At 35.5% G+C, this 17536-nt stretch overlaps 1 protein-coding gene across 1 annotated transcript in view; it reads left to right on the top strand.

Moving 5' to 3' along the window:
• Positions 1–1093: 1093 nt before the first annotated feature.
• DTHD1 (death domain containing 1) overlaps positions 1094–17536 on the top strand; it is a 69462-nt gene continuing 53019 nt past the window's right edge. The window contains exons 1-5 of the mRNA XM_006209783.3: positions 1094–1364; positions 3680–4292; positions 7666–7996; positions 10547–10726; positions 11787–12031. Coding sequence (XP_006209845.3) covers positions 1094–1364; positions 3680–4292; positions 7666–7996; positions 10547–10726; positions 11787–12031 — 1640 coding nt within the window. The remainder of the gene's footprint in view (positions 1365–3679; positions 4293–7665; positions 7997–10546; positions 10727–11786; positions 12032–17536) is intronic.

Raw genomic sequence — 17536 nt, 5'->3', positions numbered from 1 at the left:
TCTCTCCTTGGGAAAACGTTCATTTCATTCCAGGACCTTGGAGGGAACGTGAGCCTGCCTGGGGTGTACTGCCCTCTCCCTCTGGTGCGGTGTCCTCCCTTGTTAGAGGAGGGCCTTGAACAGGAGGAAGCAGGCTGTTCTTGGTTCCCCCCAAGTCTCAAGTCTTGCATGGCAATGGCTTCATATATAGTGTGTAGACTGAGGGGCCAGCGGTGGTGAGAACTTGCTGTACCTGAATTTCCATCATACATGGTGAAGATGCCCTGCTGGTTCAGAGAAAGACACTCTTCAGGTTTGCTTTCTTTTAGTGAAGGAGCATTTCATCCAATTAGAGAGGAATGATCAGAGAGTAAAGAGGCCAAGGACTTAGCTCCATCTCCCAGGAGACTTGCCAGAGGAGAGGTACTAATTAAACTTACCTAACCAGTGCTAATAGACTCTGCTCCAACAGAGGAGGAGTTTTTACATTTAAAAAAATAAAAACATGATAAATATATGCTAATTAGAGAGAATTATCAAGACCCCCCACCCCATGAAACCGTATTCATCTTCAAGGATTAACTTATCGCCAATCTTATTTCATCTACACACTACTCTCCAAGCTCCCAGATAACTTTGAAGCAATTCAGATATCATATTAGTTCATTCATAAGTATTTTTGAGTATCACATAGAATTATTATTAGCAATACTTTTAAAAGAATTTACCTTTGATTAATACACTTCTCATCCTACCACAGAATCCATATTTTGTTGCCTCAGAACTTGACAAGTATATGGGGCTTCCTTCGTACACTGAAGTGTAAGCCTTACAGGGAGAGTGGGATAGTGTGAGCCAGCTCTGTCCCTGCAGTTGATCTGTTCTGTACACAATTGCAGCCGGGGTGCAGGAATGCCCCTGCTTTGGTCACCTAGTAACTTTTCACTAGTCAACAAGAAGCTGAACAAACTATTATGTTGCAGGAAAGCACTTGGCTAGCTGACTTGGATCGTCTCCTAGGTTTTAGAAGGAAAAAAACTATCACCAAGTTTGAATTTGCTAAATCTTTAGGCTTTGTTGTCAGGAAAGAAACCTTCCACTCTTGGAGTCTAACATGGATACAGAAGACATAGGCTCAGGTAAACTAGGCCAAATACTGAAGCAGATTTGGAGACAAAACCTGATGCTAAAGCAGGCTCTGCTGGGCAGTGACCCTGGTGCAGGGGCTGGTGGGGCCACCTGGGTAGCCACGGTGGTCTTTCTGGGTCAGGAGCTCAGCAGGGCCCTCCACCAGCTCCTGGAGCACGCTGCAGGCACTCTGCACTCCGCCTGCCAGCAGCTGTACGTGCTGCTGGACAAACAGGATCATGGTACCTGGAGACAAGGCAAGTATTTCTTCTGTTTATTCTTTCTCTAAGAAATATTGATTGATAGCTGCTCTGAGAGGGGGCTAAGGAGCATACAAAGGCTAAGATAGAGTCTCTGTCCACAAGGGGCTAACAATGCAACAGGGGAAATTAGGTAAGACAAATACACGATAATGCAAGGGACGCTGAGGCCAATTCCATGAAAGATATACAAATGTAGTGGGTTAAGTCTTCTGAAGTGGGTGAGATTCTATTTTTAGAGTGGGGAATTGGGACTATCTCTAGAATAAATGCAGTATTTAATCTGAAGCTTAAGGAATAAATAGGATTTAGGCAGCCAGAAATTGGGCACCTGGAAAGGGCATTCCAGACAGAGGTGTTGTTAGCAGGATCCAAGGTTTAGATGTAGGAAACTATAGGCTTAGTTTGAGACAGAACAAGTAGTTTTTCTATATTGGAATATGGTATTCCATTTTCATACTTATTTAAACTTGAACCTATTGATCGCAAAAACACTAGGAAGACTGAGATGGGATGGGATATGGAATTAGACCCCACACACACTAAAAGGGGCGCAGGTTCTCGGCAATAGGCTGAGTTACGGATACTGAGAATTACAGTGTGCTGGAAGAATGTGATATCTGATGCATATGATTTTAAACAAGAATAGTTACTCTAGATAAGAAGATGGGTGGCATCGTGAAATCCAACTCTAAATAATATACTGTCTGCAAAAAGATTATTTACAAAACAGAGACAGACTCACAGATACAGAAAATAAACTTATGTTTATTATGTTTACCAGCGGGGAAAGTGCGTAGGGAGGGATAAATTGAGAGTTCAAGATTTGTAGACACTAACTAGTATATATAAAATAGATTTGAAAAACAAGGTCTTACTGTATAGCACAGGGAACTATATTCAATACCTTGTAATAGCCCATAAAGAAAAAGAGTATGAAAAGGAATATATATGTATAAATGAATGACTATGCTGTATATCAGAAATTAACACACATTGTAAATTGACTATACTTCAATAAAAGAAAAAAGAACCCCCCCCCAAAAAAAAAGACACACACAAAAATGATGTCAAGGCAAGTGGGCAGGTCTCATCAATCAGGAATCCAGGGCAGATAGTATTAAGAAATTCAGTCTAGAAGGCAGATAGTGGACATCAGGGGAATATATCCAAAAGCGTGTGACCCAGAGACCATCAGCTAGAGTTCATAGATAGGAACTGAATCTCTGGAGAAAACTGAATGTGGTTCTAGGCAACATACAAAGACAAATAATTACTCATGAGAAATGAGAAGGACTCAGCTACCAGAAGAGAAGTTCAAAATAAAGACAGGGTCTCAGACATAAGACAAAAAACAAGTTGTCAGAACTGGAGGCTGAAAATAAAGTTAGACTAGTGAAAGGATGATTTAGTGATGATTCTGAAAACACTGAACAATCGGGCCTTAAGTGACATATTCCCGAGTTCAGAACTGAATTCTAGAGATTGGAGAGTCGCTAAGCCTGTAGGAAGCCATCAGGTGACTCCAGCTGTGAGGAGAGGAGGGAGGGACAAATAGGAGAATAACAAGAAATGGGGATGCAGGGAGAGAGTACATCAGATCAGATCATAGTGAGGGCTTATACCAGGGTGATGAGGCTTCACTTGGTTTATTAGTTCTTGAGTAGCCACTTTCTAATCAGAGAATTGGTATGATAAGAGCTATTCTTTGAAAGACTCATTTGAAAATTGCCAATGATCACAAGCTCAGCAGGAGGAATGGTGTGAACCTAATCCAATCACCATGACAAACAAAGTACTCAATAAAATATACCATCTTCACCAGCAGAGGTAATGTATCTATGGTATGCCTACTACCCAAGTCTCATCTGAAGAGCTCTGCTAAACTTTAGGCAAATAATTATAGATGGATCATTGATAAACTGTATAGTATATCCAAAGAAGAAAACAATTCTCAAAATCATTCTGAATGAGGAGTGATTGAAGATGTTGACTTCAATTGAATAGTATCTTATGGAGGGGGTTATGATACCTGTCTTCAAATGTTCAAAACATTTTCACATGCATGAGGAATTAGATTGACTCTTTGCTACTATATTAAAAGACAACATGTCCCCAACTCCTAGGTGTGTTAAAAAAAAAGTTACAGTTGTACAAGTGACTTTTTCTTCAAGAGGGAGAGGGGCTTAAATGCCTGGTAAGGGTCTTTGTAGATTTCTGAATGTATCTCTCCATACCTCATGGCATATCATTGGAGAAACATAATTTGGTTTAGTTTTGTATTAATTTTTTTATGTGTCTTGTGTGTGTAGAAATCATTCCTTCCATAGACTGCCTCATGAAAATAAATGAATGTTTGGGGAGCACTGCTACATTTCTAAAGAAAGAAGAAAAGGAGATGTGTAATTTATGCAGCATGCGTGATGAATGTATTCCACAGCAGACAATGTCCACCATTCAAGATATCAAAGCAACAGACATTGCTGCAAGAGGGGAACAGAATGCCATAGAAACAGTTCCTGTTTCTCCCACAAATGGAGAGGAAAGTCATTACACAAACCAGGTTCAGTTTAAAAAAAATAAAATACATAAGGGTTCAGAATTAGTGGAAAAAGAAAATAATCCATTATTGAATGGAGATGTAACAGGGCAAGAAGAGTCACAGAACAAAATGTTCCCAGATAATGCAGAAAATGAAGATGGTAAACAAATAGAACACATGACTGTTGAAAACATAAATGCCAACAGGGAAGAGACACATGATGTAATCCGGACAACAGAAAGAGAGATTCAAGAGACCTCAGAAAGCCAAAGAGAAGAGATTACCACATCCTCAACAGCATGTGATATCTCCAATAAATGCATGAATAGTCTTCTCAGTGATTCAGAGAGTCTAAAGCAAAGGAATAACATAATGGAAAAGGAGTAAGTAAATGCAATGTGAGAGGTGCTTGTATATGCTGACTTACAGGCGTGTCTCCACTTGTACATAAAACATAGCTTTTATACATGGATAAAATTTTATATTTACTTTTCAGATCTCCAAAAGATATTACATGTCAATAATTCCATGTAAATTAATCCCATAAAAATATATATGGCTGCTATTTCTAATATTGTTTAGTTTCAGTAAACAAACATTAAATGTTTCTTTAAAGGAAGAAGGAAGTAACTGTGTAATAAAGTAGTCAAAATGAACAATTGTCCAGAATGGACACTTTTCTAAATCACTACTCTTTAGATTATCATAAGAAAAACTAGGAAGCTGCAGAGTTCAAATATTAAAAGAGAATTTTGTAGCCTCAGATTTATCTTATTTATATCTTCAAATAAATTCCCAGATTCATTTTACTTATAAATCATCATGAATTCTTACCCTGTGTCTGGAGAACTCTAGGAGGGCTCATGGATAAGCTTTGGGAAGTTCTTAAAATTGAATGTATATTTTCATACCTATTTTATCTCCTTGGGGGTGTTCAGAGCTTTCACCAGGTTCTCAAAGAGCCCATGCCTTCAAAAAAATATGTTGAAATTGACTGATCTATTTAATGAATTATCTCCCCTGTACAAAGAAATAATAATCCATACTTGCCAAATAAAATATTCACAAGCCTTACTTTCTTGGTAAAAATAAGAAACTTAGAGGGCAATGGGGAATAGTAATTTAAAAAATCATTGATTTAGGAGTCAGCTTTAAATTTTTCTCTAAAAATATGATATATGAGTTCTATGATCTTGGGCAACTTGTTTTATTTCTTAGCCTTGTTTTCTTATTTGTAGAAATTGTATATACTTCTTGGAGTAGTTGGGAAGGTCAAATGAAAAAGTCATGTAAAGGGCCTAGCACCTTGTCTCTTGGCAGATGTTCCCACTTAGCTAAATAACAGTGTGTTGATTTATCTCACCCCCAACAACCCTCACTTTCTCCACCTCCCACACGCTACCTCCTTTCTCTTAGCCCCTCTGCTCTTTCAGACGTACAATGCCATTTCCAGCACAACATCACAAATGAGTCAATGCTCTTAGGCAAGTCATTTTAGTCATTTTGCTCACTTTAACTTTAGTTATCTCATCTACAAAATGAAAAGGTTGAGCTAGTTTAGCTGTGAGATTCCCTATATGTCTGAAAAAAATCTAATGAATTCTGCAGATGTCACAGAACTACATTTAGTGCATGAAAGACCCTCCTGGTTTGAAAGACATACTGATCTTTTAAAACAACTGTTAGTCAATATGTGGTCGCCCATTTCACTTGAGAAAAACATTCAACACTTTACATCTTCACATTCAGAAATGACTCAAAGCATCAACTAATGAGTCACTGCTGAACCACTCCCTCTGACACCTCCTTTAGGTGTTCCCTAGTGAGCGATTTCCTCTCTGTGGCATGCAAACCAATTTTGCTTGGCTTGCATGTTTAAGAAGATGACTACTCATTGAGATCCCTCAGGCTAGGAAGCCATCATACCACAAAAAAGATGAATCTCATAAACAAAACCTAGCTTGGAACCTCTTGTGCATCCTCCCTGGACAGCGTTCTGAAAAAAGCCCCTCTCTTCTAGGGTAGTTGTCCTAGTGTGTACAAACTCAAAGGGAAACACCACTAGAATAAACCAACGTGATCGTTTTAGTGGCTGGACTAGATCTATTTGATTAGGGCTAGGGGAAATAGAAGCATTTACAGGGTTCCTCACCCTATTTTGTCTGTCAGCCTTTTGGAAGAATGCATTGAGATGATTGTCCAGGGCACAAGGAGGGTCATATTTGAAGTTACATAAGACTGGATCATTGTCTCCTCTATTAAACAGTGTATCTCATTTTCTGAAGTACCATCATCACCATTATCAGAGAATACTCAGACAGAACCATGTGCTGGGTCATTTTCTATTCCTTCTAAGGTCATGGGTTTAGAATTATAAATACAAATAACTCTCTGCAATTTCAACATTTTTTTTAGATTTCTAGGCTAGAGGGCACTGTAAAAGTCAATTGACTACTAATTGAAAAATAGTTAAAACCTGATTATTCTACAACTGGGTACTAATGCTGCATTTTACAGAGATCCTCTTATTTTTAACACTGCTTACATTTCAATCATTTCACTGGTATGAAATGAGAAGTAGCAAGGAGAAATATAAGGTGGTAGTTTTAATGTAGAGCTATAGCATTTATGGAGCACTCATTTTGTGTTAATTCATTATTATAAGAAGTTCAAATATTTTATCTCATTCAATTTTCACACTGTTGTAGATTTAGTATTAGTTTCAATTTTGTAATGGATAAAGAAACCAGTGTTTTGGAATGATTTGAGGAAGTATAATATTATACTAGGAAGTCTGGGGTTTTGAGTTAAAGATGGATGGATTCAGTTACTGATTCTATGACTTACCACCTGTATGATCTTCAGCAAGTTAAATTTTCTAAACCTCAGTTTCCTTACCTGTAAAATGGTACTGCCTGACTCCATAGTATGAGGGTTAAATGAAATAATGTGTAGCCTAAAACCTGGTTCATAGAAAGAGCTAAAATATTAGTTATTTTAATAATAATTATTAATGTTGAAGGTCAAACAAATAGTAAGGGACTGACCTCAAAATTGAATTCAGTCTGTAAGACTCTAAAATCTTTGGCAAAGGTGATGGTACAAAAAGCAACAGTAAAAACAATTGTCAAAATAAGCTTTTGAATTGATTCTTTGAGAATTGTAAGTATTCTAATTACCTTGATGAATCATAAATTCACAGTACTTTTGTACCTTTCTCAATTTTTCTTAAAAATACAATAAACATCATCATTAGATCTAAGGTGTTTAAACAATTCCAATACTACATATATATATAAATTCAAATATCAAAATTTACAAAATTACTCAGGTATTAGGACTTGGTTTATCAAGAAGCTTCCAACAATCTTCAGATTCATATTTGAAGTGAACAAAACTGAGGAATAAGTTGATTGCTTAAATAATTATAGCAATAACAATAGTAACAAGAGTAACAGTAGCTAACATATACAGTATCTACTATGTGCCAGGCATAGCTTTTTAATTTCTTACCTCATAATAGTTCATTTAATTCTCACAGCCTTCCTATGAGATACATATTATTTTATCGTCACTTTACAGTTGAGGAAACTGAAGCACAGAGAGGCTGAGTACCTTGTCCAAAGTCAGTCAGTAAGTGGAAGAGTGGGAGTCATAGCAAGACAATATGGGGCTACGACTTGTGCTTCTATGCATTTCGCTGCTTAGTCCATAACTCAAATAACTGAAACAATGATGTCCTTTTTACCCCTGCAGATTTCTTGATGTGCTGAGTGACGATACTGTCCCCCAAGTGTCTTGTTATATTACAGCACCATCCTATGTTCTACAACATCTAGAATGCCGGATAATTAATAGCATGAGTTCTTTAACAGTGAGCGATAATGAAGAATTGGTCAGCAATGTCATCACTGTTAAGTGCTCAGATATGGAAAAGAGAATTCCATTTCCAATAAGCATTGCAATTCCATTTGCTGCACGTTACAGGGGAAATTACAGAGACATCATGGTGAAAGTGTCTGACGTAAACCTGCAATCAAGTTACTTGACTCCAAATTCACTGGAAGGAATGAGAGAAAGTTACAAGGTCGGTAAATCCTTGGCTACATCTACATTTGCTGTTTCACTCCTCTTCTAAATATTACACAGGCTAGTATAGATACAGTTGCTCCACTGGTAACAAATGGAAGGGTTGATTAAGATTTATGCCAGTAAATTCGTGCTTTTTTTGTTTTTTCTCCTTGCCGACCATAAAGGTCACAGAGCAGAGCTTATTGGTCAAATTAGGGAATGAAGAACTTAAGTCTAGGGCCCATAAAGTGTTATCATTTTGCCTGGGAAGCAAAGCCAACATCATGGTTTAATCAGCTTCAAGCCTTTGACTAGCTTTAGATGAACATTTCTTGTGATGGTCTAAATTTAAAAATTCTAGAATCTCCAGATGATAGTAGTTTATTTTTATCATTCATGGATTGGAAAAATATGTAAAAAATAAACAATTTGTTTGTGTGTGTGCCTTGAGATAGTTATTAAGTCTACAAATCATGTTTTTAGTCTGTGCATGGAAAACAGTATATGTGGTAGTTAGGAGGTGGGTTGTGGAGGAAGACTGGCTTGGTCTGAAGTTTGGTTCCTACACTTTCTTGCTATGTGAGCTTGAGTAAATTATGTAACCTCACTATGACTCAATTCCTTCATGTAAAAACTGAACACAACAACAGTGTCTACCTGATAGGGTCATAAGGATTAAATGAAAAAAAAAATGCTCTTAAGAAGATAAAAGGAAGCCTATAAACACATGATAGTAGCTAATAAATTGTCATTTTTCATGGTAGACTTTTTTATAATAACTCCAAAGCCATCTACGGAGATAAATTTATATGTTTTGAAGAAAATATATATACAATTATTAAACTTAGCATAGAGTTGATGGGAACTAAAATTTAAAGTTCTTCTGTGGACCACTGAACTTACTTTTAAACAATTAAAATATTTCTCTTTTCAGTTTTATATAAGTTGTCATTATTTGAAGAGGAGGGCAAAGAATAAATATTAAAAAAAATCCACTCATACAAACAATTTTTTAATTCATCTCTTCCTTTTCTGACTTGGGTCTTTTCTGAGCTACAAACAAGATTATACATTTGAATATGAAAGCTAAGCCTGTTCTAATTATTTACTACTGTTCATGCAATGAAGACATTTTACATTTAGTCTAGGAAGCCTGTAAGTGTAATAATCCAGTCAGCATTGCCCTTGATTGTGGCTGTTTAATCTTGACCACTCCACTGACTGTCACAAAAAAACAAAAACTTCATAGCACATGTGCTTTTCAACAAATAGACATGCAAGATGTTTAGTAATACAAGAGAAAAAAAGTAAGAGAACCATTGTCTACTGAAAAAACAAAGCATACACTTTTCTTTTTATGTTTTTCTAATGGTAGTTATCCCTATTTTTAACTAAGGAGAATTTAAACTCTGGATTCCTTCCAAATGTTTATGCGGTTCATATGACATTTATGAATTCTAATTCTGGAGTCAGATAAACTATCCTCAGAGTTCTATTCATGACACGCCCCCTCTTAAAAACCCTTCCGTTTCCCCAGAATCTGCCAAATACTCTAAATGCATGGCAACCACCACCAGTTCCCAGAAAACCCTTCTCTCTCTCACTGTTTCCCTCCAGCCAATTAGGAACATTCATCATGCCCTGAATTTTCCCACCGACGGATTCACACAGAGAAATTGTGAAATCTCTTTCTTAGTCAGTTTTCAAATGATAGATTATTTTCCATTGTGATTGTCCTTGAAATGTTTGTGTGTGTGTCTGCATGATTATCCACTCATGCCAGGGTGGAGCCCGGCTGGTGTTTAGGGAAGCATGAATAGACCAGATTACTTCTAAGTCTTCCTCTTCATTTTAAGCTTTGGTGATTATCTGAATAGATAATTCTGTTTTCATTTATGTACTCAGTTCCTTTTTGTGTGACAAAAAAGCTCGAATATGTCCCTGCATCTATGCACTCCAATTTTAAATGTCACTATGTAAAAAAGAAACACAAATGTGTCTCTTTGCAGTCATCTGCTCCCACTGCATGGAAGAGAGAAATAGAGAAAACGACTTTATCACGAGATTGTGAGTTGTCAGAAGGCGGAATGTAATGACAGTACGGGTGCTACAGTATTTGTGTAAACTACCCAAATGATGAAATTTCAGTCCTTGAAATTCCTAAAACAGTGTTAAATCTTCTGGGTAAAGGCCAATGTTTAAAGTCCATTCTGGTAAAAGAGGATAGGATTCCAAAATAATTAATATTTGTGAAAACACTAAATGTGATTGCCCATTATACATTTACACTTTGGGGGAAATAATTTAATTTTAAAAATACATTTCTCTCTTTTCTATTGTGTAGTCCAAATTTGAGAAACTCCTAATATCTACTACTTCATCTCATGAAAGGACCATCCTTTTGGGGTTAATGAAGTAATTCTCGACTGTGGGAGATTATAGGGACAGCATATAGTTTTTAGGGTTTTTTTTCCCTTTCCACAGTCATACACAGCATGTACTCCCAGAACACTGCTGTATTGATGTCTTTTAATCTTATTGCCTTAATGTCCTTTAATCTATACAGGGGGCCTGTGCTGAAGTGAAAGTTTACAAGTTGGGTATCTTTTCTGTTGTGTCTTGTTTAAAGAAAGAGTCTTTTACAGTAACAAAGAAAGGCCTTACTCTTAAGCCAAGCATGGATTCCAGAATATCCTTAAATTACCCTCCAGGAGTTTTCAGCTCACCAGTGCTTGTACAGTTAAAGGTAAATATTAAAAGCTGGTGGGTTTCTTCTCCTAGATTTTGTGGGTCATCAAACATGGTCCTAAAAGGATGAAGAAGACATAAATATGTAATATAATAGTAAATGAGTTTTTCTCCTATAGTTTTAATGATCTAACGCTAGTGTCATCAGTGATACAGTGATGATTTGGAGCATACTGAATCTCATTCCAAAATAAATCCTTGCCTTATTTGAAAGTTTTTTCTAGCTATTTTTTTTCTGTTGTTTTGTTTATGATATTTGTTGACAAAAAAAAATACTGAATATCTATGATAGAATTGATGCCAGACATTGGGACTTTCATCTGATTCAAGATTTCCACCTGAGAGGATGGCTAAATAAGAGGCTAATCAATTAAAAATTTATGATTATGAATATTTGGTTATATTTAATTTGGGGGATGAAGATTTAATACACACAAACATTATTTGCAAGGTGTACAATGATGCATCAATGTACAGTTTATAAGACACGTTTCCTCAATATTTCCTATCCTTCTGGCCTCAACTCTCCCTCAAGCTCTCCCTGTTTCTCCATTGTTACTGTAAGTGGGAAATGAAGAAGAAAAGTTAGGGAGAAAACATAAATAATGTATTTATAAATATTTTCCATAAACTTTGAAACTTTGGAATTATGCTAGATTTTTGTTAGCCATTTTTATATGAGAGGAAACAAATAAATATAGTCTTGTTTTTCTAGTTTCTGAAAATCACTCGATCTAACAATAGTTCTAATTAGAAATTACGTAAAATGTCTATTTTATTTTCTAGGTCATTTTGTTGCCTACAATTAAGTGTGTTTCTCAGTTATTTATAACATAGGAGAGGGAACTTAGATTTCAGAAAGGCTTTCTAAAGAGAGGACCAAATGCTGTGATCTTTTATAAACAATTGTAGTGTTGATTCCAGCCAATAAGGTATAGAAAAAGTATAAAACTATGTTCTATAAAATTTTCAGAAAACTGACTCAGAAATGTGCTGATATTTTGCATCCTTTGCTATCAAAATATAGGAATATATATATATATTTTTTCTTTGTTTAGGTCCAACCCATTGACCCATCTCTGGTGGCATATTTAAAAGCTCAGCAAGATACTTTCTACTCAGTACTCTCCACAAGCCCTCTGATTCATGTTCAGCACCCATCAACACATCTTTTCCAGAAGCCAGTCACTGTATTCCTACCTTGTTCTCCACACTCTGATAAAAAAAATCTTGGATCTGAGATAGATCATAAAAGAGCAACTAGTGCCATGACAAACAGAATCATACCTTTATACCTCAACCGGTGAGTTAGACCTTACTGTCACTAATTAACTAGATGGTAAACAAAGAAACTTAAGTGATTAAAAATGTAACCAGATGTCATATTTAAATATCAGTACTGATATTATGAAATATTTTTAATGTAGAAAAATATTGTGGATCCAGAAGGGTAATGATTTTAGCTGTAAAGTGTCCAAATGTATGCTATGTGATAAGATTGACACAAAAGAGGTAAAATTAATCCTTGACTTCAAAAAAAATTATATGATTAATTATAAAGATATGATATGATGATTTTAATTTCTGTGATTAAGAGTGTTCTGTTAATGTGGGGAAAAGATAAACCTGATTGTCTACAAAACAAGTTAAATTTGAGTCTATATTTGCCATGCAGGCAGTTTCCTTTCTCTCCTAATTTTTATAATTAAACAAAATCCTCATGAATAAGACTAATTTACATACTGAGTAACTAGCCAGAGATGAAATCAGAAGTGAAATGCTAATAACAAATAGGGTACACTGAGTAATACTAATTCTGACCTTAATTCCTGTCCTTTCATTTAATACTTTTTTCCCTAATAAGAAAGAAAGAAGGGAAACTTTCTATTCTTTGGTTCTGAAGGGAAATTTTTTTCTTCTTTGAAAAACCATCGGAGGGAGAAACAACTTCAGACATTTGATTGAAATAATAACTACTATTAACTGAGAAGCTACTATTTGCCGGGTTCCTTTTGTAGATTCTCATCCAACCTCCCCACCACTTTACCTTCATTTCATCAGTAAGAGATTGAAACTCAATGAGACTAAGAACTAGTACAACTATCTGTAGGTTGATACTACTTTCAACCCTACTGTGGGGTGAAAATTTTACAAAAACAAAAAAAAATTCTGGAAACTTCTCCAAAGCAAAACTTGAATTTGCTACAAACTGGCAACTATTTACATAGTGTTTACTCTGTACTAAGTATTATAAGTAATCTTGAAATGATTAAAAGTATACAGGAAGATACGTGCAGGTTATATGCAAAGACTGTGCCATATTTTACTTGAGGGACTCGAGCATCCACAGATTTTGGTATCTGTGGGGTCCTGGAATCAGTGTCTTGTGGACATTGAGGGAGGATGGACTAAGGCTTGGTCTGGACTCAAGTATCTCCATTTCTAGTCATGACTGTATGTAGTCATCATCTGTTCAGTTTGAGGCTGCAAAACTAGCAATTGAGAAGTGGAATATTTGCACTTCCCACTGTGTTTCTAATTTAGGAAGCTGACAATAGTAGAACACTGGGTTGTGGCTAGGAGAAGTTAGACTTCCCCTAGTGTTAGCTAAGTGAGAGGTGACATAGAAATATAGGCATGATTCAGATTTTTACTACTTGGGAAATTATACTCCAATTGGCAACTGAGTTAATCCATGTTCCTGTCTATCATGGTAAAGTAAGATTTAAAACCAAAAATATCCTGGAACTTCCAATTTAAAATGTATTAGTCTAACAGATTAAGACATTCGCTTTCAAATACCCCCAAATACATATACGTATTATTTTATATACATATATAGCACACACACACACACACACACACATATATTTAAAGGTGAGCACGTAACTCTAAAAATTGATTCCAACTGTTGACCTATTGCTAGAATCTAGTAAGCAATTTCTATTGTCCATTTGGTAGCTTGCAAAGGATTAATGAAAAATAATTTGTGCCTGACATGTACTTTACATCATAAACAAAGCAGCTCCATTTGCCAGAAAGATGATAGAAAAACAATTTTCCTGTCCCTGATTGTTAATCCCATAGTCTGTGTATACTAATGAGAATATAAATATGTCCCTGTAATACACACATATTTGTGGAAGTGACTAGATGAGAGTTTCTTTGCCCCTCCTTTGCTATATTTCCACATCCCTCAGAAACAACAGGGCAGAATGTGGAAAGAAATTGGAAATTTGTAATAAAAAAAAAAGTGAAGTTGCTGAAAGCATAGGGGTAAAAGTAGAGGCAATAAGAGGCCTAATAGACATTCATGCTGAGGGTGGCATGTTTTCACACACTTAATCGATTCAAAGCATCGGAAAGCTAGTCAGCACAGATAGGAGAAGGTTACACCTCTGCCCAGAGAAATTATACTCAGTAAAAATGACTAGACACTGAAAATTGGTTCAGAAAGTATGCACACGGATCTGCCCTCTAGATCTGCGAAAGAGATTTAAGTGGCTACCAAACTGAAAGTGGGTGGACAAATACTCATTCAAAGATAGGAAAAAAAATCCAAATTCTCCATGATGTCTTAAGGAAAAAAAATCAATACCAATCAACACCCAGATTTCAAAAGAAGAACAAAAATAACAACAAAAAAAAAATCAAACTATAGACATAAGGAAATAGGACATCATCCTGACATTTCACAGTAATTTGAATAATGAGAATTATAGTTACCTGGAGAATATTATAGAAATCTATTTTGTAAGTTTGGTAGTACCCAGTAAGCAAAATTTCTAAGAAATGGAAAGCCATCAGGATAGACCAGGAAAAGTGTAAAGGACAACAGGATGAGATACAAAGATTACAAGCTGAGATGAAAAGTCACCAAGTATGATAAGGACTCATCTGAAGTTATGTAACCTAATAATTACAAGCACCATTGAAAAAGAGACCAAAATGACTGTAAAAGAAGCAATAATCAAAGACGTAGTTAAATGTAATTTGCTGATGTTGATTAAAACTTTGAGTTAGAAAGTTTGATTTCAAAATTTATGAAAAAATCCCATATTTAGACATAATATGGCAAATTAAACTGTATATTTAAATAAAACATACATTTTATAAGCATCCAGTCAGCAGAAATAGATTAAGTGAAAAGGATAAAATCAGTCTAATCCCAGTTTCATTCTTTGTAGTACTGAATATCAAGGAAAAATGGACTAAAACCTTCAAAGGGAAGGGTTTTCATCTAAAAAAAGTGATTTTTTTTTTTAAATACAGGGGCTCACAAAATGTGCTACTCACATGTTCTTACAATAAATCAGTAGATAAAATTAATGGGCTGATTTGATAAAATAAAATTTAAGAAATCAAGAATAGAGAGTCATTCTTATTTTCAAAAATCTGGAATTGAACATAAATAATATAAAAGCAAAAAGAAAAAGACAAAGTAAAGTTCATATGGCAAAAAGATAACATAAAGAAAACAAGAAAACAGCATGATGACATTAAAAAGATTATATAAATAAAATCATCAGTTATATTAAATAAATATAAATGGGTTAAACATAACTTATACCATTGTCCATCTTAATCTTAATGTTTAATATTTTAAGAAACACTTTATATGCTGTATTTGTAAAGATTTCCTTAGGTTTAACATAATTTATACCATTGTCCATCTTAATCTTAATGTTTAATATTTTAAAAAATATTTTATATGCTGTATTTGTAAAGACTTCCTTAGGTTTATCATATATTTTACCAGTTTTACTGTCAGTTTAAGCTGCTTATTTTAATAATTAGAATTGGCATTTCTAAAAGGCTATTGCTGTATTTTAAAAACCTTTTTCCAAGTTACCCCTGTATCAGTATGCTTTCTATTTCTTCTTTTATTCCTTTAATCATTGCAAACAGTTACATTTTATTTCTCATTTGGATTATTCGATCACCTATAGCATGATGTTATTAACTATGATACCTGTTAGCATGGTGTCATCTAGTAAAATGCCTATCATCACTAATTCCGCTCCGTATCTCTTAGCTTTAGAAATTCATTTCCAAGTATTGATTATAATTTTTGATCAGATCAGCTTTCCTCCTCCCCTCCCCTTCCACGCAGAGACCTTCTGTGTGCTTCACTGGTGCTTTCTTGAGCTAACATTCAGTGGGATTTGGGTTGTTTTTGTTGTTTCTTGTTTCATGGCCAGTGCTGCCCTTTGGGGATCCCAGTTTTATGAGTGAGTTAGTTCCAGCTAACAACAGTTGGAGGCTGTATCTCATGTGCCTGAGTGCGTGTTAAACTCCAGCCCCTCCCCCACATCTGGCGTGTGTGCACGGTTGGTGGGGTAGGGACAGCCTGATGAGAGTGGGAGGGTTCCTATAATCAGTCCCTCACATTCCCTAGGGAGGAAAGAGAATCCTAGCTTTTTGCAATTCCCCTCCCCCCAGACTTAGGGGATTTTCTTTCCACTTTTTGAGTTCCTCTAATTTGTGTGTGTTTGTGTGTGTGTGTGTGTGTGACATTTAGTCCAGTGTTCTAGGACTGCCATTTGTCATTGATTCCGTTGGCCAAGGTCCAATTTCGTTTTTTTCCTCCATTTCCTTGCCTTTCTTAGTACATGATCTCTCTGCTAGGAAACCCTTTTTCTACCATGTTTAGCTGAAGACCTCTCATTTATCCTGTAAGTTGAAGCTCAACTATTTCCCTATCTGTCAAGACGCTCTGTGATCTCGGGGAGGGACTGACTGTTCCTCTCTTTGTGGCAGCCCTATTTGTGAACATCCTCTATCATGCTGTAATGCTAGGATATTCCCTCTCCCATTTATCTTCACTCAGCATAATTGCAGCATAGTAGCTGCCATGTTGAATTCGGTGAAGTAAATATATTAATGAGTAAATTTGTGGAAATGTAAGTTGTGCTATTAATTCTCTATACTTTCTGACAATCCTAATTGGTAAGTTATAATATGCTCTGTTGCTATTAGTGCTAGACATGGGAGATGCATTTTCCCTATCCAGTGAAGCAGACAACGATCAAATGAGAACCTATATGAATTATTTATTTAACATTCTTTCATCAAAGGGTGAATGTCAGTTGAACATTTTCTGTGGAAATGGAAACACACTGAAGCAATCCATGCCCCATAAAACTAAAAGATAAAACCAATTTGAGGCCAAAACATAGGCTGAGTATAAAGAATAAAAGATCTTTATTGCAATACATTCTTCCATGTGTGAACGATTTCTGGGGGAAAAAAAAATGAGTCACTTAATTATGAGCCAGAAAAGATTTCTTGACAGTAATGGAAGGAGAAATTAATTTACTGAATAGAAACGTATTCCATACTATGCAATAAAATATGTTTGAGAGTTAGATGGGAAATTGTTTTTTTTTTTTGCATGACAAATGCCATTTCTACATAGTGCTATTGGTTTTAAGGTTATCTATTCAAATGTAGTATGAGTCGTATACAAGAATACCTGTACAATATATGCATCATATCACAAAAAGTAATAAAATGGGCAAATTGGTAAAGCTACCACATAACTTCAGAAATGAGATATTATCAATACAATAATATCTCCTTACTTGGCTCCTCATTCCATTTCTTGCCTCCTTAACATAATTGCTCTTCATTTTCACCAAAGTTAACCACTATTTGGAAATTTTAAGTCATTCCTTTGCTTTTATTTCTTTCTTAGTTTTATCACATACGTTTTTATTCATCCCTATACAATGTCTTGTTTGGCTTGTTGTTTGTAAAAATGACACCCTACCTATGGTCTTATGGTCTTGCCCTTTCATTTATAGTT

The sequence above is a fragment of the Vicugna pacos genome, chromosome 2, assembly GCF_048564905.1.
Source record: "Vicugna pacos chromosome 2, VicPac4, whole genome shotgun sequence".
Taxonomy (NCBI): Eukaryota; Metazoa; Chordata; class Mammalia; order Artiodactyla; family Camelidae; genus Vicugna; species Vicugna pacos.
The sequence above is the reverse complement of the archived record's forward strand: the minus strand, read 5'-3'. Positions and strand labels throughout refer to the sequence as shown.